Source organism: Cervus elaphus, chromosome 9, assembly GCF_910594005.1.
Source record: "Cervus elaphus chromosome 9, mCerEla1.1, whole genome shotgun sequence".
NCBI classification, from domain to species: Eukaryota; Metazoa; Chordata; class Mammalia; order Artiodactyla; family Cervidae; genus Cervus; species Cervus elaphus.
The window spans coordinates 22,410,300-22,433,291 of NC_057823.1; the positions used below are offsets into that span (position 1 = coordinate 22,410,300).

Genomic DNA, 22,992 nt, shown 5'->3' on the forward strand with positions numbered 1-22,992 from the left:
TGAGGATTTTGCTGGCTTACGCAGTCCCAGTCTGGAAACCGCAAGGTTCTGAGGGGCTGACCTCTCCCCCACGCGCACTTGCCCACCGCATCCTGCCTGTCGCCCGGCCTCCCCCTGCGTCCCTTCCTTGTACCCCAGGCGCATGCGCACTCGCTCGGTAGGAGGCGAGTGAGCGCGCACGCTCCAGGCACAGTCTCGCGTCAATCTCCGCCCCTTTTCCCTTCGAGGAGGCAGCCCCAAGCTGGTGCGCACGCGTCGGGGCTAGGGGCGGGGCCCGAGCGGCTCCTCCCCAGGCGGTGGCTCTCGCGAGAGGCCGGCCCGCGATCTCGTAGCTCCCCCTCCCCTCCCTCCGCCTCCCGGGCTCCTGCTGCAGCGTCAGCCCCTGTCCGGCTTCGGTGGCTGCGGCGGCCCCGATCCCGCCGCTTCAGCCCCGGCGACCTTTGGGGCCCCTCGCCCCAGATCCGCAGCACCGCCCATCCTCGTCGCCTCGGCGCCGGCCTAGGCCGCGGCCGCAGCCCCGGGCTCGCGTCGGTGCCGCCCGCTCCCGGCCCGCCCCCTATGGGCCCCGGCTAGAGGCGCCGCCGCCGCCGGCCCGCGGAGCCCCGATGCTGGCCCGGAGGAAGCCGGTGCTGCCGGCGCTCACCATCAACCCCGCCATCGCCGAGGGCCCGTCCCCCACTAGTGAGGGCGCCTCCGAGTGAGTGGGCCGGGCCGGGGCCGGGGAGAGGACAGGATGTCGGGGGCGGGGGGGGTGTCCCAGAGTCGCGAGGTCTGGGGCCGGGGTCGAGGAGAGAAGAGGGGAGAGGCCCCGAGTAGCAAGATCTGGGAAGAGGGAGTCCCTGAAAGGAGGGGAGAGGGCCCAGGTAGCAAGGTCGGAGGAGGGGGTCGCTGAAGAGGAGAGGAGAGGATGAGGGACTCTGAGTATGATATTGGCGGGAGGGGGTTCGTGAATGGTGAAATTGGGCTCGGGCAGGGTTCTTGCTGGGAAATGATGGTCTGATAGTGAATCGGTCCCTGCGGGGATAAGACGGGGATATGAGGCCCTACAGAGTGAAGCTATGGTAGTGATCCTCACCTGAGGGGAGAGGATGGGTCAGGGGTCCCTAGTAGTGAAATCGGAGGAAGGGGGAGGAGTCCCTGAGTAGTGATGTAGAGGGAAGGAAGGGGTCCTTGCATTCTAAGAACAGGGCGCATGGGGTTCCTGAAGGGAGAAGATGGGGCAGGCAGGGTCCCTGGGAGTGAGCATGGGGTAGGGAGGTCCAAGAAAAGGGGAAGAGGGTGCCTGAGAGATGAGGGAAGGTCTCAGGGAATTTGGGGGGAAGGGAGCCTGAGAACATTTTGCTGGTAGGGAGAGGAGCTGCTGAACCTGGGGAGAGTAGTGAGGCATCCTGACAGGGGCAGAGAGGCTGGAGAAGTGGGGAGCGAGGGAGATTTGGAGGGCCAGAGGTGGGGAGAACTCATAGCAAGAAAGAAGTCAGGGGGCCTGCTGGGACCCCTGAAAAGCAAATGAACAGAGAGATTCTGAATTGAATGGATTAACAAATCCTTGAGGGGCTGGAGAAGTGGTGGTGGTGGTTTGAAGCCATGGAGGGGGACAGGAGGACTTGAGGGGAAAGAAGGGGACAGAGAAAGAACCTGGGCCTTTGGGGTTACCCGATGGCAGACTTGTCTTCAGAGCACATCCCTGACCTCCCTGCTTCGGTTCTCCATGCTGGAGCGGAACAGGACGGTCCTAGAAACCCCTTGCCGGGGTCTGTGTGCCTTGCTCATGGCGTGGTCTGTGAGAACCCAGAGGTGATGGGAGAATGGCATGTTTGGTGCCTCTCAGGGGACTTGGCCTCCCTGTAACCAAATGATGGAGGAGCGCCTTGATGCACATGTGTGTAAGTTCACATCTTTTTCTGTCCCCGAGGGTGCAGCTCAATGTGGGGACGCGTTCCTGATTCTCAAAAAATTATCTTATTCTAGGGACTTCTCTGGCAGTCCAATGGTTAAGACCCCAAGCTTCCAATGCAGGAGACAGAGGTTCAATCCTTGGTCGGGGAACTAAGATCCCACAAGCAGTGTGGCTCAGCCCCTTCACCCCCCACCCCCAAAAAAATCCACTTATTCTTACAAGAGAACTCCTTCATCATAGTTGCTTTCTCTCTCTTTTTTTTCCTTAAAATGTGATCTGTGATTTCCATCCCTTCAAGAATTCCCCCATTAGAAGAATCTGGCCATTGGAATTCCAGGGTGTTATTTTGTTTTTTAATAACCACAGTGGTGTTGCCATTAAATGTAAGATGGATTAATCAGCTGACTCCAGAATGCATTTTAGATGTCTGTTGGGCAAGCTGAAGACTTTCCAGGGTCTGAGGGTCTGGCCACAAAAGCTGCCTCTTCAGCCCTTCGGTGGAGGAGTCATGGCACATACATTTACTCCTTTGCCTCCCCTCCTTTGTTCATCACATCCTTCTTCCCCCTTTATCCAGGTCCCGGCTCAGGCGACCGCTCCCGTGAGCCTGGGCTTTGCAGGCAGACTGGACACAGGAGTCATTCACTCCAGCCTACGCCACTTCCTTGCCTGTGAGCCTCAGACAGGTTACTGACCCTCTGAGCCTTCTCCCTCCCTTAAGGGCCGGGGTCTGCAAGAGACTTGCCTCCCAGGAGGATCCTGAGAACTCAGTGAACTGGTTAAAGCTCTGGTACCTGCTCGCGATGTGGCACCTACCTCCCAGCGACCTTTTCTTGCTACCAGCTCAGGTTGACATCACCCAGTGGCAGGTCATCTTGCTCCGGGGTGTCCTTTCACTCACATCTCTTTAAGTTGTCGGCAAGTAATGATTGATCTTGGGGATTGGAAGGTTCCTGTCAGGACTCCAGTCTCCTCCTTTATCTCCTGCTTGAATCCCCCCTAAAAGGTCTTCCCCAGCTGGGTGGTCAGCTTTGGCCTAAATGCCCTGGAGATGGACTTCCCTGGAAGCCCAGTGGTTAGGGCTCTGAGCTTCCACTGCAGGGGACACAGGTTTGATCCCTGGTTGGGGAACTAAGATCCCATGTGCTGCACAGGGCAGCCATTAAATAAATGAATAAATTGTATAAATGCCCTGGGGAGTGGTGGCTGGGAGCCACTTCTTCTTCTCTAGAGCTGCAGTTACTGTTTGGCTAGAGCCCCTGGCCGTGCCAGCCCTTGACACACGGTGTGTCCAAATTCAGGGGAGCTGTAAGCATAATATGCTTTCCAGATTAGTTCATTTCACCTGATTTTTTTTTAATGTGGCTAGAATTTTTTTAATTGCACACATAGCTTATGTTCTTTTTCTTAAAAAAAAAAAAAATTACTTGGTTGCATCCGGTCTTAGTTGTGGCACGTGGGATCTTTAGTTGTGGCCTGCAGGCTTAGTTGCTCCACGGCATGTGGGATCTTAGTTCCCCGACCGGAGATTGAACCCACGTCCCCTGCATTGCACGGTGGATTCTTAACCCCTGGACAACCAGGGAAGTCCCTGTTCTTCTCTTTCGGGCAGCCCCGAGTTAATCCTTGTGGGCACTGAGCCTTGAGCTCGTGTCCACCTGCCTGTTACAGGGAGCTGCCTTCAACTCCAGGATTTGGTTCAAAGTCAAGTCACCAGGGAAAATAGCATACTGTCATTTCCTTTGAAAGTTCCCTAAATCACCCAATAAAGTGCCATATATGTGGTTGGTTTTTAATCACCAGGTCTAGGAATGTGTGTGCGTATAAACGCCTAGTGTTTACAGTAATGCTTGGGATATAATAAGCGCGTGCTGGCGGAACGGAATGCTCTGCATTTGTCTGCACCGTTTATAAATTATGCCCCTGTCTTTCCCCATCCAGTGGCTGTGTGTAATCCATTTAAATTAGAGGCACGGGTGTAGCAGCTTCTTGTCATCCTCCCCTAGGTTCTGGTTCTTTGCTCTGAGGCCACTCTGAGTCTCAGTTTGCTCCTCCATCCTCATGAAAAATCCTGGGGACCTCCACTCCCTGACCCCTGGGCTTCTCCCCGTGGTTCCTTCATCTCCTTCCCATGTGGCCCGAGCCTTTGTGTCAAGAAAGAGGCCTCCTGGGTCTGATATCAAAGCCATCGACCTACAGCTCATCCCCGAGATCTCCTAACCTTTATGATGTGGTGAGAGGTGGCTAGTTCTCTGGGAGGCCGGCTGTATGTCTGTGGATTGTCTGTCTTTCCTACCAGATGGTAGGCTCTTGACTCACAAGAGACAAGTCTGATTCACCTGCTGGCCCCAAACCCCAGGGCCTGGGATGCAGTGGTGGCACGGTGACCCTGGCTCAGACCGAGTCATCTTCTGGTGGCTCGCTCACTCTGGCTCACGCTCACCCTTGCTCTCGGGGTCTCTGCAGAGCACACCTGGTGGACCTCCAGAAGAAGCTAGAGGAGCTAGAGCTTGACGAGCAGCAGAAGAAGCGGCTGGAAGCCTTCCTTACCCAGAAGGCCAAAGTCGGTGAACTCAAGGACGATGACTTCGAACGGATCTCCGAGCTGGGAGCCGGCAATGGCGGAGTGGTCACCAAGGTCCAGCACAGACCCTCGGGCCTCATCATGGCCAGAAAGGTGAGACACAGCTGGCAGTGGGCGACTGCTCTGTCCCCGTGCTCTGTGGGCGCCGGTGGTCAGTGGTCCGGGCAGGTTCCCTGGAGATGGGAGGGAAGGTTGAAGGGTGCAGGCATCTGCTTTCTGATTGGCTCCTGGGCTCAGAGGCCCCATCCCCCAGCTTGGGTTCTAGTTAGACTGTGGCAATGCAGGCTTGCCTCACGCAGCTCCTCCTCTAAGACCACCCTCTGCCATCCCAGCTGTGGCTACAGTTCAGATTCACAGGAACAGACTGGCTTGAGAGAGGAGCAGATGAAAGAGAGGAGAGTCAGGTGCCCTTAGAGCCGGCTGCCCCCTGACATCAGAGCCAGAAGAAAGCTCTGCCCACCAAGACTGGCTGCTGGGAGCGACGGTCACTTTTTGGGGGATGGGGTCCGAACGACACGTGTTAGCCAGTGTTCTCCAGAGAGAGGGAACCTCTGGGGGCATGGAGGGGAAGAGTAGACACTGGCTCGGGCAGTCATAGGGGCTGGCAGGTCTGAAGTCGGCAGGGCAGGCCTGTGGGCTCCAGACCCAGGGAAGAGCTGAATCTGGAGGTGGATCCCATCCCTTCTTGGAAGGCTTTCACCTGATTGGATAAGGCCCACCACTTAGAGGGTCACCTGCTTCCTTCAGAGTCTGATGATTCCTGTGTTAAATCACATCTAAAAATACCTCCACAGTGACTTCTAGATGGGTGCCTGACCCAACAACTGGGTGCCATGGCCTTACCGGGGTCATGTGAAGTGACCATCACCTCCCTGTTCAGTGCAGACCCTGATGCTGAGACGACCCTCATCGGGCCTGCTGTGTGGCTGCCCTCCTGGTCTGTGGGGGAGGGTCCCTGAGAGACGTCGGGGGTGGGGAACAGGAGGAGGTCCCCACCGGGGGACAGTGGCCCCTGCACACGTCCCCAGGGCCATCGTGTTGACATAGAGAGCCCCCTCTTTGGATCCCATCATCTGGACCCTATGGTTTCTGAATTGCATTCTTGGACACCTGACCACCCCGTACCCTGGCGACAGGGGATCTGTGCAAGGCCCGCCTTTCCTGGGAGATGTGCACTTGGGGCTTCTGCTGGGGTCTGTCGCTTGGCTGTCTGCCTGCCGAGCCCCTCCCTCCTGAAATGTACAACCCCTCGTTTTTATTTCTGTCTGCTTTCCGCAGGCCGCCTTTTCCAAACCAGAGCAGCCCCAGAAATCCCTGCTCTCCCCGAAGCACCCCCCACTCTGGGGAGCAGAAGGGCAGCCATGAAATTCAGACAGCAGTGGGGGGTGGTAGGGACTTGAACTCAGTGCTTCTCAGGGTCGGAAGGGTCTTCAGGTTGGCCAGGACTCTTGCAGGTGGTAGATAACCTGACTTATATAACCACGGATTTTTGAGAGTTTATCTACAGCTTTCTTAAAGCCTGTGAAGTGGGGCTTCAGAGTTTGAAGTTGGAGAGGTGGGCAGGTGTAGTCTAGCTGGTAGCCCTGCGCCACGTATGTCTGTGCCCCGCTTTGACTCCCGCCTCAGTCACAGACTCTCTTTGCTGTTTTTGCAACTTTCCTGAGCTTCTATAATCCTTTGAAAATAAAAACTTTGGTGGGGAGGGAGGGGAAGGGACTTCCCTTAGCAGTCCAGTGGTTAGGACTTGGCACTTTCACTGCCAGGGCCAGGGTTCGATTCCTCATTGGGAAGCTGACTCCAAAAAAAGAAAGAAAGGAAAAAAAGAAGGGTCCAAAAACTAGGGGGGAGTGGGTCTCAGATTTTGTTCTGCATCAGGCGTGATCTCCTCTGGTTGCCTGTGGCCTGTGCAGCCACGCACCCAGGATCACACAGTTCAGGGAGACCTTCCCCGGTGGCCCTGAAGCCCTCAACTGGTCTTTGGGGGTCCAGAGCTCCTGGAGGGCCAGTTCACCCCAAAGGCCTGTTTGCCGGTATCCAGCCAAGGACACAGGTGGGGCAATGGACATGACACAGTGGTGTTTAGGCTCAGTGACTTCCTTCCTCCACTACCCTTGGTGGAATTCCGAGTTCCCAGGAAGCTGAGTCTGAATTCCATGCATTCCAAGAGTGTGAGCTTATCAGATGGCCCAGGTGTGAGGGTGAAGGTGGGGCTGGCAGGATCAGCGGGGATCCTGCTGAGGGCTCTGGTCCCTCCTGGCCCTCTGATGGGCAGGGCAGTATCCTGAGCAGTTCCACACGAGCAGTGAGGCCAGTCCCACAAGACCCAAGGGAGCTGGTCTCCAAGTGTTCTCTGGACTCCAGCGTGGCATCCCGACTCCTCCTGCGTCCTGAGTCCCGATGAACTCAGAGTGTGTTGTGCCCACAGGGCTTTCCTGATTTCCTGTGCTCCCAGCGAAGGAATGTGTGTTCAGCCTCTGTGTGTGTCCCTCCCCTCGGTCCCACTGGCTTTAAGAACGGAGGTTACAGGCCTACCCAAGGCCACGTCCCAACACTGGCCACCTTCTTTGGAGTGATGGCCCTGAGTCAGCTGGCACAAAACCCCAGTGTGCATTCTCGTGCCCGTAGACCAGCAGCTCTGTTCTCCTGAGAACCTGAGGCTGAGCTGGCCGCTGTCTGGCTTGGACTTGAATCCTCTTGGGTCTGTTCTTTGCAGTTGACCTAGTCTGTGGGCACGTGCTGGGTATCCCCTCACAAGAGAGAGCCATCCTGCTGGGGTTGGCCGTGGGAAGGCACGCTGTCCGAGAGCCTGCGACCAGAGATCGGCTCTGCAGGCATCCTTCAAGTAGGGGTGGGAGGTTTTGCCTGGGGGCCTCGTGGGCACCAGGCACCGTGTTGCCAGAGTCTTCCACAGTTCTCCAGGTTTTGAGGGGCATTCGTGTGGGTCCCACACATACACTGTACCCCCTGAACTTGGCCCATACCCTTCCAACAGGCCACTCTCTGTCCTTCCACCTGGCACCCCCACCATCCCTTGTCCATCTGGCTGAGTCCCACCCATCCTTTGAGGCCTGGCCTCAATGTCACCGGAATCCTGGGGCACCTGTCTGTGATTCCTCCATCAGCACCTCTACCACCTGGGGTTGCTCTGCCTGTGTCTCACCCATTCCCGGTGGCATGTCCCCTCCAAGCAGGACCTTCTCTGCTGTCTGCTCATCACTGGCCCTGCGCGTAATCAACTGCACAGAAATGTCTGTTGAGTTGGTCACGTTCAGATAGCTGGGCTCTGGCTCTGCCTCTCTGACAGGGGTGGGTGGGAATTATACCCTTGCCTTATTGTATCGCGGTGGCTGGGGCACCTGGGACTCTGAGCAGCCAGGTCAGCGATCTACAGCCTGGCTCTCTCCTGCCAGGCATCTTGGCTTCCTTGGGGTTTGTAGCTGGGCGTTGCTCTGGGCCCTTTGTCAGCTGTCTTCTGCATCTCTAGGCGGTCCTTTCCTTCCTCGTCTTTCCAGGTATCATGATCAATTTGGTGACAATCCTTTCTGTCGACTTGAACTCAAGGGAAGGGGAGTCAGGCTCCCAGGGGGGCAGCGGGAGGCTCTCTCTGGTCTCTTGGCTGGCAGGGGAAGGGGAAGGGGAACCCACCCTGACGAGGGGCAGTGGTGAAGCAATTGCCCCGTCGAACAGGGCACTGCTGGGTTTGCTCCTGGGAAGGGCTGACACTCTGTAAAATTTGATTCACAGAGCTCCCCTTGTAACCAAGTGGACAGTGTTGCCTCTGATGATACTTTTTTTAAACAGCTTTAATGAGATGTAATTCACCTACCATACAATTGACCCTTTTAGAGTATTTAACTCAGTGATTTTTAGTATATTCATGGAGCTGTGCATCCATCACCATCATCAATTTCAGAACATTTTCATCACCCCAAAATGCATTCCATCCCCATGAGCAGTCACTCCCCCACCCCACCCTCAGGCCTGGCAATCAGAGACCCACTCTCTGTGTCTGAGGATCAGCCTGTTCAGGACGTTTCCCATTAGTGGAATCACACCTTGTGTATCCTTCTGTGTCTGCTCCTCTCACTTAGCATTATGTTCTCAGGCCACATCCATGTGATAGCGAGTGTCGGGGCTTCTCTCCTCGTCATGGCTGAGTGATGCTTCCATGCGTGGAGGGACAGCATCCTCGGCCTGTCCCTCCTTCAGTTGATTCAGGGTGTACGGGTTGCTCCCACCTTCCAGATTCTGTGAACATTCCCGTTCAAGTCTGCACTTGGGTGTGCGTCCTCGTCTCCCAGGTAGGTGAATGACCCCTCCTTTCTAGGCCCCTCAGCCGTGTGACCCTGACCCCGTCCCCATCTCCCCCGCAGCTGATCCACCTGGAGATCAAGCCAGCCATCCGGAACCAGATCATTCGAGAGCTACAAGTGTTGCACGAGTGCAACTCCCCGTACATCGTGGGCTTCTACGGGGCCTTCTACAGCGACGGCGAAATCAGCATCTGCATGGAGCACATGGTGAGCCCACCCCCCAGAGCCCTGGCCTGTTCCGGGGGCCTAGTGCAGGTGGGGAGGCGGTGCAGCTCTGTACACCCTGCACACAGCTTACTTCGTTTCTTAAGCACCACATAGCCTCCTCTCAATTTTGCTTTTTCTCTGGATCCATGAGAGACACTGCTCTCTGTGGGCTCAGAGCTGGGCCCATCTTGTTCCCTCCATTGGTTGTCCCGGCGTCCATGTGCACCCATCGGGTAATTTATGAAGCACTGTTGCCGGACACTGAGGTTGTTCCCAGTCCCTGCCGCATTATGTAAAAATGCTACGTTGAAAGTCCTTGCACCTGGGATTTCCCTGGTGGTCCAGTGGTGAAGACTCTGCGCATCCGCTGAGAGGGGTGAGAGTTCAATCCTTGGTCAGGGAACTAAGATCCCACATGCTATGTGGTGCTGCCAAAAAAAAACAGGAAAGTCTGTGAACCTAAGCAGGCCTACCTGGGGAGGGCTGCTCGAAGAAACGCTTGACTGCTCCTTCCCACGTGCCCTCTGGCCGGAGTGTGTGGTCTGGGGACACAGCTCTGGACCCCCAGCTCAGGCCCATGGGGACCAGGCCTCTGTAGTGGAGGGTGGGTGCCCATCTCCTTTAAACCACGGCTGATTCCTATGCACCCTGTCATTAAGGAACTCTGGTCTCAAGGCTCAGAAATGGGTGGGATTGAATGTCATGAAAGCAGAAGTGGTCAGAGCTGAAGGCTCCTGGAGGAAACACTACCGGCCCTCTGCCACCCGCCCTCGGCAGGTAGAGCCCTGCCCGAGCCCAGCCGTCCAGGCCTCGGCCCTCGGGGGCCCTTGCAAAACCAGGATGCAGTGTGGCTTTCAGCAGGCAGCTTCCGTTACGCCCGGCCTCCAGCACACTGTCCTCTCTGATGGTTTTGTAATGAAGGCAGGAAACGAATTTAAGCAAGAGCCCGCCAGGAATGCACGTGAGCCGCAGGGAGGGCTCCCCCCAAGCTGGCAGTGCCCAGTGGGTGCCCCTTTCTCACTGGCGAGAAGGTGGTCATATCTGCCCACCCACCTGGCCACCTCCTTGCAGATGAGAGTCAGGCAGAGTCAGGGCGAGAAATGGACGTGAAGTCACTCTGGTCTGAGGAGGCCTCTGCTGTATTGTAATGAACCCCCCACTCCCACCCCCACCTCTCTCCTTCTTCCCTTCCCCCTGTTCCCCACCTCCTCTCTTTGTTTTTGGCCACAGCACACAGGCGTGGTACATGCAATCTTAGTTCCCCAACCAGGGATCAAACCTGCACTCCCCACTTTGGAAGCACGGGGTCGTTAAGACCCTATGAAACCACCAGGGACATCCCCCAGCTTCTCTTCAGCCACCCCCACCCCTGCTCCCTGGATATCCTGAGTCAGGAGGCTCCTCTCTCCTGGCAAAGGAGAGGCAGCGTCCCAGCCCCGCCCCTCTTCTTCCCCCTCCACTCTCAGTGGGTGTGAAGCCTTGGTTCCTGTGAGGCTCCTTCCCGCAGCACACATGGTGCTGGGGGGATGCTGGATTCTCTTTGCTTGCTGGGCTCGTGCTTTTAGCTCCTGGTTGGGCTCTTCTGGTTCACTTTCATAGCAAGCATAAGAGGACGGTGGACATGTAGATCACACACAAACTCCAAGACATGGGCTCCAGTGTGGCCCACGCACCCTGCTTTCTGCTAACAGGTGAGGGCCCACAGAGCTGAGCCTTAGGGAGGCTCTTGCAGTGCCCTCACCTCCCTTCATGGGACTCTGGAAGAATGTCACACTGTGTCTGTTTGAGGGGGTGAGGATGGGGCAAGGTTTTGCCTGTACGAAGGGTCCTGCTGCATTGGTTCTCCTCTCCCGCCGGCGAGCTTCGAGCTCTAGCTTGTGGAAAAAGCCTACCGGCTATGATGAGCAGTCCCAATTCAGCCCAGAAGGAGAAACTCACCTGCCAGTGCGGAAAACAGCAGAATTGGTGGCTGCCCCGGCACCCAGACCCATTCCTGGGGGAAACAAGGGGCCTGGACCACTGGACAGTGGTGTCTCAGGGGCTGCAGTGGCCAGGGAGCAGCTGACAGACCACTCAGAGGCACCTCTTGGTACTTCTTGGCCTGCAGTCAAATGTACCAAAGAAAGCAGTCCCTTTTCTACAATAATGAAAAATCAGATGTGTCCTTCAGCAAAGGGGAGGTAAAGAATGACAGCAGGCAACTTTCCAGGGGAGAAATGAAACCCACAGGTACGCTCTGGAGGAGCAGTCCTTCAGGAGGAAAGTGTGTATCGTTCGAACCCACAGATGAATGAACAGACAGACAGGCTGAAAACGCAGTCTTCCTCTGTGCACATGGATGTGTGTGCAGGAGCATGGAAGAATCTGGAAGAAAATAAGTCACACTTTGGGAAGGCTGGTGGAATTGCTGGGAGATCAGGGTGCAGTTCATCTGCATTTGAATTTTTAAGAGGAATGTATCAGGTTTCTTTGGAGGTCCAGTGTTTAAGAATCCGCCCGCCAGTGCAGGGGACACGGGTTCAATCCCTGGTGCAGGAAGAGTCCACACGCCCTGGAGCAGCTAAGCCTGTGCACCACAGCTGGGCCCGAGCTCTGGAGCCTGTGCTCCGCCCCCAGGAGAAGCCACCACAGTGAGAAGCTCTCACATGGCAACAAAGACCCAGGGCAGCCAAAAACAAATTTTAAAAAATCTTTTAAAAAAAGCTACCAAAAGAAGGATCTATTCATGTGCTCCCTTCTCAATGAGTGGAGGGCTTTGGGACGCTCAGAGGACACAGGGGCAAATTGAAAGCTCACAGTCATACATAAGGAGTAAGACCCGGGCTCAGAGGGACCTTGCCATGGGGCTTCTCATACCACATCCTGTCCCATGTCTCCTCAGCTGTGGACCCGGGGCTCCCCACTGGGCGGTGTGGAGGCCCTTCGTGGTTGTCACAGCCAGGGAGATGGTTCTGGGGGGCAGGGATGCTGCCCATGGCACCCAGGATGGTCCCTCACAGAGAATGGCCCGTTCTAATGTTGGGGGCGAGGTGAAAAAGAACCTCACTGTGTTCTGAGCCACCTCGAGACCCCATCCTGGGGCCTCTCCTGGCCCCATCTCTGCATGAATGTTCGCCGTCCCACAGACGTATCACAGCCCTTCGGAAAATCAGGAGCCAGGTCGGAAAGAGAGAGACCACGATCCTTTCCAAACATTCCTTTAAGGTTGAGAACAGGAGAAGAAGCCCTTCCCTGGCGGTCCAATGGTTAAGAGTCCGCCTGCGAGTCTGGGGGGACACGTGTTCCATCCCTAGTCCGGGAAGATCCCACATGCCATGGAGCAACTGAGCCCGTACCCCACAACTACTGAGCCTGTGCTCGAGAGCCCATGCTCCACGACAAGAAAAGCCACCGCAGTGAGAAGCCTGCACACAACGAAGAAAAGCCCCTGCTTGCCGCAACTAAAGAAAGCCCAAGTGTAGCAGTGAAGACCCAGCACAGGCAAAAATAAAGAAATAGTTTTTGTTTTTGTTTTAATGAGAAGAAAAGGAATTCCCATCTCACCAAGCATGTAGAATGGGGCTGGGCCAGTAGCCTGTCTGCTGGGTGCACCAGGCCGCCTGGTCCCGTGGGTTCCTCTCCAGCCACACCCACTGTGGGCGCGTGCACGGTCACTCGCCCTCAGTTTGGGGCAAGTCCATAGAGCCTGCATGGATTCCTAAAGTGTCAGAGGGCCTGGGGTTTTCCAGAACTCTCAACACAGCCCTTCTCACCAGACACAGTGGGGACAGAGGGCTAGGAAGGGGGACTAGGCATCCCCGAGCCTGCAGGCTTCTTCCCCACCCCCCCAGCAAAGTGAGAGGCCTCCTGGGGCAGCAGGTGGCCACAGGGGCCCTGGAGCAGGGGAGAGAGAAAACAGGCTGTCCTCCTAGCCTTGAGTTCCCATTTCGACCACCTCTGCCAGCATCCCCCAGGTCCAGCTCTGGCTGCCAGACACCCTGGGGGGGTTTCCGTGTGGCCAAGAGGTGCTGTGGGCCAGTCGGCAACCCCTGGAGTTGTGGTCTCCATGTTTGCACAAGACCTTGCACAAGACCCTGGGTTTCTGTCGTTTTCTCATTAGCTTGTGGATTTGGGTCCCCGCCCGGGTCAGGGAACCGACTAGGGTGACCTGTGTCAGGTCCTTTGCTGGACGTACCAGGGGCAGGAGAGTGAGCAGTGGCTGTCGCTTGCTCCCCTTCCCCTGTGCCCATCAGCCATCAGGCCTTCCTGGCGGAGCTGGGGAGGCTTCGGCCAGGGAGCAGTGAGGGAACCCATGGGCTTGGCCTCCCTTCTGCGCTGGGCGCTTGGGCTGGCACCCCTGTGGCCTCGCTCCCCTTTCCACGGCCATGGCCGGCTTGCTGGAAGGGGACCCAGGCCCAGAGCTGCGAGCCCACTCGGATACACTCTCTGGTGCTCTGGCTGTGAGCTCGAACTCTAGCCCATGGAGCAGTGGCCTCTGTGGCTCCGCTCTGCCTGCCACTACCTGGCAGCCTCAGGAAGGTTGAGTCCTATTGTCCAGCCAGGGCCTGGGTTCCAGGAAGCTCAGCCACCTGGGAGCATGGTGGCAGCCTTTCTGCTTCTTGAGCCCCTGAAGCAATGGGAGTCCCTGCCTTGTGCCCGCGGGTCGCCTCTGGCTGTGGTCTGGCTTCTTTCCTGCAGACATGAGTGACCACCCCCTCGCCAGGAGCCTGGGAAGTGGTTTGTTTTCCAGCCTGCTGCTCTGGTGTCCCAAGGCCCTGGGCTGGCAATGGCTCAGAGCAGCTCGCCTGTCCCCTGTGCTGTCCCCAGGATGGCGGCTCCCTGGACCAGGTGTTGAAAGAAGCCAAGAGAATCCCCGAAGAGATCCTGGGCAAGGTCAGCATCGCGGTAAGTGTGTAGGCACGTGCCTGGCCCTGCACTCTCAGGGTTCATTACTGCTCTTCCCCGCTTCCAGGTGACCAGGCTTCAAGGAGCCCCTGGAAGCCAGTGGTGGCCATCAGCGTGGCCCCCTTCAAAGAGGCAGAGGTGCCATTGCCAGCCTCCACCAGCTGCGTGCCTGAGTGGGCCAAGTCCCTTTGCCCGTGAAGTGGGGTAACGCTCCCCGGCCCATGCAGGCCTTGGGCGAGGGGAGGAGATGCTGTGACCCCAGACACGTGGTGTCCCACAGTGCTGTCATCATTGACTGTGGCCTCACTGACTTGGTGAAACAGCCTCTCCATCCTTCACCCTGTCAGCCTGGGGAGCCTGAGCACAGTCCCAACAGTGAAGGGCTTAACAGAGGATGCCCCTGGGGCTGGGGTGACCTCCAGGGCAGGGGGCTGGCCGGACACTTACAGCCTTAGGCCTTGTCTTAGCTCCCAGGGATCCCAGACCGTCCTCAGACGAGGAGAGAGCATTGCCCACGTCACAGGCAGGGGACTTTGTGAGAGTCGGTGAGGTGGGTGACTGTGGTGACTATCTTGTGGCCACTGTGGCCTGGCCCTGGGGACAGTCCCCCTGACAGCGCCCTGCGGCTCCCCTGCAGGTTCTGCGGGGCCTGGCATACCTCCGGGAGAAACACCAGATCATGCACCGAGGTAAGGGGAGGGCACCCCGGCCTTGGGGCGTGCAGGGGGTGAGGGGTGGCAGTGTCCTCACTTCTGGCTCTGCCCCCAGACGTGAAGCCGTCCAACATCCTCGTCAACTCCCGAGGGGAGATCAAGCTGTGTGACTTCGGGGTGAGCGGCCAGCTCATCGACTCCATGGCCAACTCCTTCGTGGGGACGCGGTCCTACATGTCTGTGAGTCCTTCCTCGACCCGCTGTGTCCCTAGATTCTTCTGCGATCCTCCCTGCCACCAACTCTGTCAGCTTTTCCCTGTTTTCCAGGTTTTCCAGAAGCCTACTCTTGCCCATTGTGCCATTTCTGTCTTTGCTGGGGGTTTCTCCTCTCCTTTGAATTTCCAGTCTCCTTCGTCTTCTCACTTGGGTTTTTGTCTTTCTGCCCAGCTGCTCTCCGCTGCTAGTAAAAGTCCAGTCGGGGAGAATAGTCAGTCAATTTCTGAGTCACTATTTTAGTAGCCATCCAGGCGATTTTATGAGCAAATTGTGAGAAGTCAGTCTTGGGATTGTCCTGAGAACAAGATGTCCCTGGGCAGGGCACTCTCCAGCTGTGGGTTGTGGGTCTGTGGGGGGCTGCTGTCAGCTCTGATGGATGGAGTGGAGGGAGGAGACGGAATGGCTTGCTTTCTGTCGCTGGGTCTCTGGAGGGATCCCAGAGTGGGACAGGGGTGCAGGGGGGCCCCAGGGTGCCAGCCCCTCCTTGTCACCCTTGGGGTGTCTCTCCCTGTCTCCCTGCAGCCGGAGCGGCTACAAGGCACCCACTACTCGGTGCAGTCAGACATCTGGAGCATGGGCCTGTCCCTGGTGGAACTGTCCATCGGAAGGTACCCCATCCCCCCGCCGGATGCCAAGGAGCTGGAGGCCATATTTGGCCGGCCCATGGTCGATGGTGTGGAAGGAGAACCTCCCAGCATCTCGCCGCGGCCGAGGCCCCCCGGACGCCCCATCAGCGGTAGGGCTCCAGGCTGGGGCTTCCAGCTTGGATGGGCCCCAGAGGCTGGGGACGGCAGCTGCCTCCCCACGGGCCCCTCTCAGCACCACCTGTTCCCCTGGGCCGTATTCCCTGTGGTCGGCAGTCCTCAGATGGTCCTGTGGCTTCTGGGGACAGTGCTGCAAGTGCCCCAGACCCTCCCGTCTGGGGCCGCTGCACCTGTTGCTGCCAGCTGGCTGGGTTGAGAGGCTCAATCCTCAGCCAGGGCGGGGGTGGGGTAGGGGGATGGTTTCTCCCACCTTTTATCACGAGAACGTTCAAGCATACGAAAAGCCGAAGGGTTGCCCAGCAAGCAGGCTTGCAGCCACCACCTGCCATGGCTGTTCTCCTGTGTCAGGTCCAACCTTTTGGGGAGCGCAAATTGAAAGGAACTCAACTCAGGGTCTCCTCCAGTGGCTGGTGGCTTCAACCCTGTTGCATAGCCCAGCATAGGCGGGAAGAGTTGTGTCCTGCAGAGGCCTCACGGTACCCGGACCAGCCACCTGTGAGATTCAGGCTGATGCTTGCACCATGTTGAGGGCTGGCTCAGGGTCATGGTCACAGCTCAGATGGTATAATTAGGCAACAGCACTTAGGGATCTGTGACTTTATTTTAGTTTTCTTAAGTCAGGTGACTGGAAGAGAGTTGAATTAAGTTTGAGACCAAAGGACTATGCAGTAGACTGCAGTTGGTTGGCTGGTTCCTAACAGCTTTATTGAGATAGAATTCACATAGCATAGGATCCACTCGATTCAGGCTAATAACACTGGATTTCTGTACATTCACAAGGATGTCCAACCACCACCTTATCTGAATCCAGAACATTCTCGTCACCTCAGAAGGAACCCCTGTCCCTCTCCCCTCCCCTGACAACCAGGAACCCACTCTCTGTGTCTGTGGATCTGCCTGTTCTGGATGTTTCCCATCAGTGGAATCACAGCCTGTGTGTCCTTCCGTGTCTGTTGTTCTCACTGAGCGTTGTGTTCTCAGGGTCCGTCCACATCACAAGTGTCGGTGCCTCGCTCCTTTTTTATGGTCACATAATATTCCACTACATGGCATCTGTTCACCATGGATAGACACATGTGTCATCAGTTGGTTTTCACAATATTTTCAAGCCCAGACCCCCTGCTTCCCTGCTGCCATGCTCAGACTGCTGGGCTGTTGTAACTTCCTCCGAGGGGAGAACCCCCCACCCAAATCTGTGTCCTCAGGCTGTGGCCCCTCCTTTCCCTGCCTGACTCCCAAATGATGCCCCAACCTTCCAGGCAGGGAGGAGCAGTGGGCTATGCCAGGCCATTCGCCTGCCAGCACCTCCCCCAGCCCGGCCCCAGCCCGAGTGCCCATTTCAGGACAGGGGACAGAAGGCAAAAGTCCAGCTGCCAAATGCAGGCCTGGCCAGCTGGGTCTAGGACAGGGGTCAGCCACCGCGGCCGGCCACCACTGTGAGCCCGCAGGTCTGGGCAAGGTCATACACACAGCTGCCTGCCCACCGCCACCCCCTCCACCCCCCCCAAACGCCCTGCCTGCACCGGGAACAGGGGTTTGGATTTGGGACAGCCCAGACGCGGCCCCATGCCAGATGTATGCCTTGTCAACCAAAGTTCCTATTTGTTTCCATGTTTGGGGTTTGTTTCCTTTTTCTCATTCACTTGAGGGTCAGGAGAGAAGTTCCTTTCCCAGGAGGGCAGCCGGGCCAGGGAGCCTGCCCTGTGGTTCAGGCCGGGTGGGAGGAGGGTGGTCAGCCTTGCGTTCCATACACTCAGGCCTTGACGCCAGACAGAAGCACAGTGGCCACCTGCCCATCTCACCCGAATTCATTTCTGCCCCGGGCAGGTCACGGGATGGACAGCCGGCCAGCCATGGCGATCTTTGAGCTGCTGGACTACATCGTGAACGAGGTGCGTGCCCAGAGCCCCACTGGCAGGTTTTCCACACCAGCGGGAGTAAGCTATTCCTGTTGGAAGGCGTTCCCCCCGCCTCAGAAGAGAATTGGACACGTAGACTGTGGGGTGTGTGGGGGAGGGGCTGCAGGGAGAGATGGAGACTGTTGTCTTCAATAGGATGTTGTTACTAGGTGTGAAGACGTGTGGCCTCACTTCTACCTGCAATATATAGACCTACTCTCCCCAAGGGGCTGTTTTCTTATCTTTATAGAGACGAACCCAGAATTGTCACTCTGAGCCCGGGGGCTAAGTGCCAGGGCCTAGGCGCCCTGACACCCGCACCTCCTTCTCTGAGCATCTTAGTGTCTGTGTGTGAGGTCGTGAGTCCTCCCACTTCCTCAGAGACGGTTCAGGTGTCCCCCTCCCCTCAGGGAGCCCCAGCCCATGAGAGTGCAGCATGGATGCCCACTGTACAGATGGGTACATCAAGGCATGAGGAGGGGAACGGCACAGGACCCAGCAGGAACTGACCCCAGAGCCAGCCCTCTCAGCATGGCCGCATCACTGTCCTGGGCCCTCTGGGACAGACATGGTTTCCGGTAGCCCTGGGATGTTGGGGTGGCTGGCCTTGGGCCCAGGCTTGGCTCTCAAGGTGAGCAGCTCAGAGCAGGGTCAGTGATGACAGAGCTGGGCGGGCGGCTCTGGTGAGAGCACTTCTGCACCCAGCAGCACTGCCCGGGCCCAGCTAGCACGTCCTTCCCAAGGAGGTGGGGGAGTGGGCTCCCCCAGTTTGCAGGCCCAAACCCCAGCAGCTGCTGCCTCCCTGAGATCCACACCCTCAGCTCACTCCAGGCACTTCCAGAGGAGGCGGACGGGATGGCCCCTTCTCCTTCTCTCCAGAACCAGTTGTGATCCCAACATGAGAGCTCTTGAAAGAAAACCTGGGAAGAGGCAAACCCAGGTGGCAGGGCAGGCAGCAGGGCTCCCAGGGAAGCTGCTGGAGGGAGTAGGGTGGTGGCTTCTGCCTCCATGAGAGGTGTCCTGAGGGGCCGCATGGCTAGGCGGTGTCTTTCCCCCTGATTCCCAAACCATCCTTGACCTCTGACCCCCACCCATCTGGTCTGTCCCTCAGCCTCCTCCCAAGCTGCCCAACGGTGTGTTCACCCAGGACTTCCAGGAGTTTGTAAATAAATGGTAAGATGGGGCGGGTTGGGGGAGCAGGCTGCCTGCTTCCTGGGGTGACGGCCAGGGCCTTGGGGATGCCATCTGGTGGGACTCGAGCTCACCTGAGAGTCGGCCCCCCTCCCAAAGCTGCTGAGTCTCATCCCAACTTATCCCCGCCACCCCAAGTGAAACCAGACCCTTTGGAAATCACACAATTTCCACCCTGCCTTCTGCCAGCAGGCACCCCAGTTTGTTGGCCCTTCAAGCCCGTCACCTCCCAGCTCCCAGGTCAGCCTTCGAAGCCTGCTTCAGGGAGACAGCCCTCTTCCCCCCCTGTGGGTGATGCGGCCTCAAGCCAGCGGACCGTGGCCCCAGAGGGCCGGTCTGCCGGGCGCCCCGCGTGTTCAGATGCACACATGGCATCCCGGGCTTGCATGTCCTGCAGCCGATCTGCGGCTCTGGGTGCCGCCATCCCCCACTACCCTGTGAACCTCTCTGTGCCCCGGGAGGCTGTCAGTTTAAAGAACCGCCACTCAGCCCTGAGCTGCCCTGAACAACTGCCTTTACATAGTTCTGCTTTTCTGAAGGAAAAACATCCATTTTGACACTTGGACTTGAGCTTGGGGTTTTTTATTAGACGTTTAGCTGCGGTTGCTACTAGGCCTCTGAGCAAGCAGCAGCCTGGGGCTTTCCCACCCTCTGTCCCTTTCCCTCTTGTCCTGGCCCCAGGCCCTCGCCCTTCCCTCCCGGGCCAGGCATCCTGCTCTCACACCAAAGGGTGCAGTGGGGCCCCTCGCCCCCACGGTCCAGTCGGCCAAGGGCAGAAGGATGCAGGCTCCTCCCCTCGGCACTGACTGCCTGCTTCTCCTCTCTCCCACCTCCTGGGACCTGCAGCCTAATTAAGAACCCAGCTGAGCGAGCAGACCTGAAGATGCTCATGGTGAGTGACACCCAAATTTTGAAGATTCGGGGGTCCCTGGCAGGCCCTCCGTGCCCCAAGTGAATACCTGAGCGGGCTCTGATGACGTGGGCTGGCATATGGAGGCCAGGCGAGCTGCAGAACCCATGTGGGTCTCCCTGGCTCACTGGAGAGTTCCATGCAGACCAGCCGAGGTCCCCCCAGCTCCCCACAGACAGAAGGGCCTGCATGCCCTGGGCTAGGGCTCAGAATGAGTGGCCTCTGAGGCGTTGGGGGCACCGCAGGGGTATCTGCCTTCCTCTAAACCATACTGCTCACCAGAACTGACCTTCTACCAGCAGGACTGCCTGCCAGCCTTAGGTGGCCATCACAGCACCTTCCACCCACGTCTGCCGTGGACATTAGGCCTTCCTCCATTGTTGGGTCTGACTCTCTGAGTCACCCCTGATGCTAAGACAGACAGCCCCTTATTTACACGTTTTGTGTCTCAGAGAGAAAACACTTCCAGGCATTCTAGGTGTGCACAGGGGGAGAAGCAGCCTCTCAGGATGGCTGTGACGTGGAAGTGTGAATAACCTAGCCATGCCTCCTGCTGGGCTTCGTGCCCTGCCCACACCTGCAGGGGCCCCCCGCCCAGCCTTCCTCCAGCTCTGCACCTCAGGACCTTTGCACAGGATGGTCCTGATCCTCTGGGGACATGTCCTGTTGCTCTCTCCCCAGCTGTGGCCCCTGCTCCAGCACCTTCCCCAGAAAGGTACCCTCTGAGCCCACCTCTGTTAGCTGCGGGTCCCAGCTGTAGTTAGTCTGCTGTGACCCCAAGTGTGCGCCTGGCCTGGCGCACCTTGTAGAGCAGTGTCAGCATCAACCTGCTGCTTTCTAGAAGCTCCTGATTGAGTCCAGTGATGTGTGTTTGGGGTACGCATGGCAAAAGAAGCCCACGTTCATGGTGGAACATTACAGACCAAGGGAACAGCAGCACAGGCTTTGAAACCCCCACGGTCTCTCCCCAACCCAGCTCTGTGCTGTTCACACAGTTCAGGCCCACATCCAGGTCTCTGCCCGGGCGACACCAGGCACTGGGGGGGCTGACTGCTGTCTTGACCGCAGGGACCCTGGTCCCTTGGTTTGTTTCTTTTCACCCAAGCCTGAGCCCCCTTTAGGAAGGTGGGAGTGGTCGTGCCTCCCCAGGGGTGAAAGAGACAGATGTCGTTTGGGGGCGTAGACCCCCCCACCCTTCTGAACCAGGAACCTCTGGCGATTCCAAATGGGAAGGGTGACTATGAGGGTCACTTAAACTGACAGAGGAGGTGTGATCCTGCTCCCCAGCCACACAGGCCCTATTTCCAAGCTTAGGAGCCTCCTCAGCTGGTGGTTGCCACCCGGACAGGACACACGGGGAACTTGCTGTCCTTACAGAGTCCTGTGGTTCAGTTCAGATGTCCTCACGCAAGCAGCCCTGCCTCCCATGACACGGGGCCACACCTGAGGACATCTGTGGTTGTCGCACTGGGGTCTTCTAGCGTCAGGTTAGGGGGAGGGGCACAGAGTGGCCTGCCCCTTGCCTGAGACCCTGTCCCATGTCGCTGGCCCTGGGGTGGGGTTCCAGCCATCTGTCCAGAGCCAGACTGCTCAGGCCACTCCTTCCCTTTCAGAACCACACCTTCATCAAGCGGTCCGAGGTGGAAGAAGTGGATTTTGCTGGCTGGTTGTGTAAAACACTGCGGCTAAACCAGCCCAGCACGCCCACACGCACCGCCGTGTGACGGTGGTCCTGCTGCTGCCACCAGGCCTTCCCCCCACCCCACCTGCCCCTCCTGCCATGCCCTCCGAGGGGACGCACATGTGGCCCTCAGGCCCAGGGAGGCCGATACTGCTGTGCTGTCTTCTCAGATCCTGCTTCCTTAGGTTTAAAGAAAAAAGAAAAAAAAAACAAAACAGGGAAAGAAAAAGTAAATGTGCCAGTTGTGCTTCTTGTTCCTTGTTCTTGGGGTCTCGATCCCCGTCCAACCAGGGTGGACGCCTCCACCAGGGTCAACCTGGGCTCCACCAGGCCCAACCCCCAGGAGATGGAGATGGTTTTGGGCACTGGCTTTGCTCCTTTCCAAGCTGTGAGGCCTCGGAGCAGCCCCCAGAGAGGGGGTGCCATCTTGGGGTGGATGTGTGCCCCTCGCCTGGCGTCTGTCCCTTGGAGGTGGTCCCCCCAGCCCAGAAGAACAGTCGGGTCCCCAATGGCTGTCGTGGGATCCTCTCCCCAAGCTTCTCCTGCCTCTGGCTGCACAGCCTGTCCTTGGCAGAATGTGACCTGCCCCCCAGGAGGTACCCGCCTGTCCCCTCCTGTGCTTCGGGGAGCAGACTCTCCTGACAGCAGCCTGAGCTGACACTCACTCGACAGAAAGGAAGCCTTGGGTTTCCAAGCTGTCGTGTGGTTGAAACCCCAGCAGATTGTGCAGATAAGGCCGCTCCCCCCACGCCTGCCGCCCGACAGATGTGGGCGGGCGGCTCTGTGTCACCTCTACTCGCCCAGCAAATCAGAAGTGACCACATGGGGCACGTCACTCTTGGGGCCTTGAACTGTCCAGCCGCAACTGATGAGAAATGAGTCGGCGGCTGTGAGGTTGTCCTGGCTCCCAGTGTCCATTGGGGTGCCCAGCCAGGCCCCCTGCCATGGTCTGCGTGAGGCTTGAAGCTGACACCCAGCCTTTCCACCTTCAGGGCTGTCCCTCCTCCGATGGTGGAGGCCGCCTCAGCCATCGGCGGTAGGAAGTGGTGGAGGGCAGGGCCTCTTCTAAGGCTTCCCCTCCTCCCAGCTCTGCGAAGATGAAGCTCTGAGCCTCCCCCCGACCCCAATACTTCCTGAAGGCTTGAAACAAGTTGATATTTATCTGTGATAAGTTTCAGAGGAAGGTTCTCCGAGGGCAATGGGCCTGGGGTGAGCCACACCGGCCCTGCATTTCTGGAGAGGGGGCTGCAGAAGATGGGGGCGTGTGGCCCTGTGGGAGCTGCTGGATCCTTTTCTTCTCTGGGAGACCCTGCTAGTCTCTTATGTGTTTTTTTCCCCGCTCTGTGGTCACCAAAGAGAAGACAAGTTGGTAGCTCTTCCAACCAGGTTTCTGCCACTTCATGGTTGCCTCTGAAATCTCACCTAATTTAGAAAAGAATAAAAAAGATAACTAAAAGTGGCAGAGGTGTGGCTCTGTGGGCACCCTGGCTCCCTCCAGAGCCTCAGAGGGGGAAGGGGACCTAACGGGTGAACTGTGACTCAGCATCTTGGCCCGTGGGCGCCCAGCACTGGCGGTCACAGACAGGCCCATCTTTGGGCCAATCCTGTACAGTCAGGCTTTGGGCCTGACTGCTTTCTGTTAACAGGGCCGACGGCCACTTGCAAGGAGAAAGAGACCACGTTGGTAAGGGTCCTAGGGGTGCCGGAGAATTTGGGGTAGGTGGGGGTAAGGGA

At 57.7% G+C, this 22,992-nt stretch overlaps 1 protein-coding gene across 2 annotated transcripts; it reads left to right on the forward strand.

Annotated features, from left to right (window-relative positions):
- The first annotated feature begins 310 nt into the window (after positions 1 to 310).
- MAP2K2 (mitogen-activated protein kinase kinase 2) lies at positions 311 to 21,505 on the forward strand. 2 transcript variants are annotated; one of them, XM_043911949.1, is made up of 11 exons: positions 311 to 697; positions 4,364 to 4,574; positions 8,855 to 9,001; positions 13,808 to 13,885; positions 14,523 to 14,574; positions 14,654 to 14,778; positions 15,337 to 15,550; positions 17,406 to 17,470; positions 18,588 to 18,649; positions 19,514 to 19,559; positions 21,191 to 21,505. In XM_043911949.1, exons 1-11 carry the CDS (start codon positions 606 to 608, stop codon positions 21,299 to 21,301), a joined length of 1,203 nt encoding a protein of 400 aa, XP_043767884.1. In that variant the 5' UTR covers positions 311 to 605; the 3' UTR covers positions 21,302 to 21,505. The 2 variants fall into 2 exon arrangements, with proteins under 2 accessions (XP_043767884.1, XP_043767885.1); XM_043911950.1 differs by lacking the exons at positions 19,514 to 19,559; positions 21,191 to 21,505 and adding an exon at positions 18,857 to 19,417.
- The last annotated feature ends 1,487 nt before the right edge of the window (positions 21,506 to 22,992 follow it).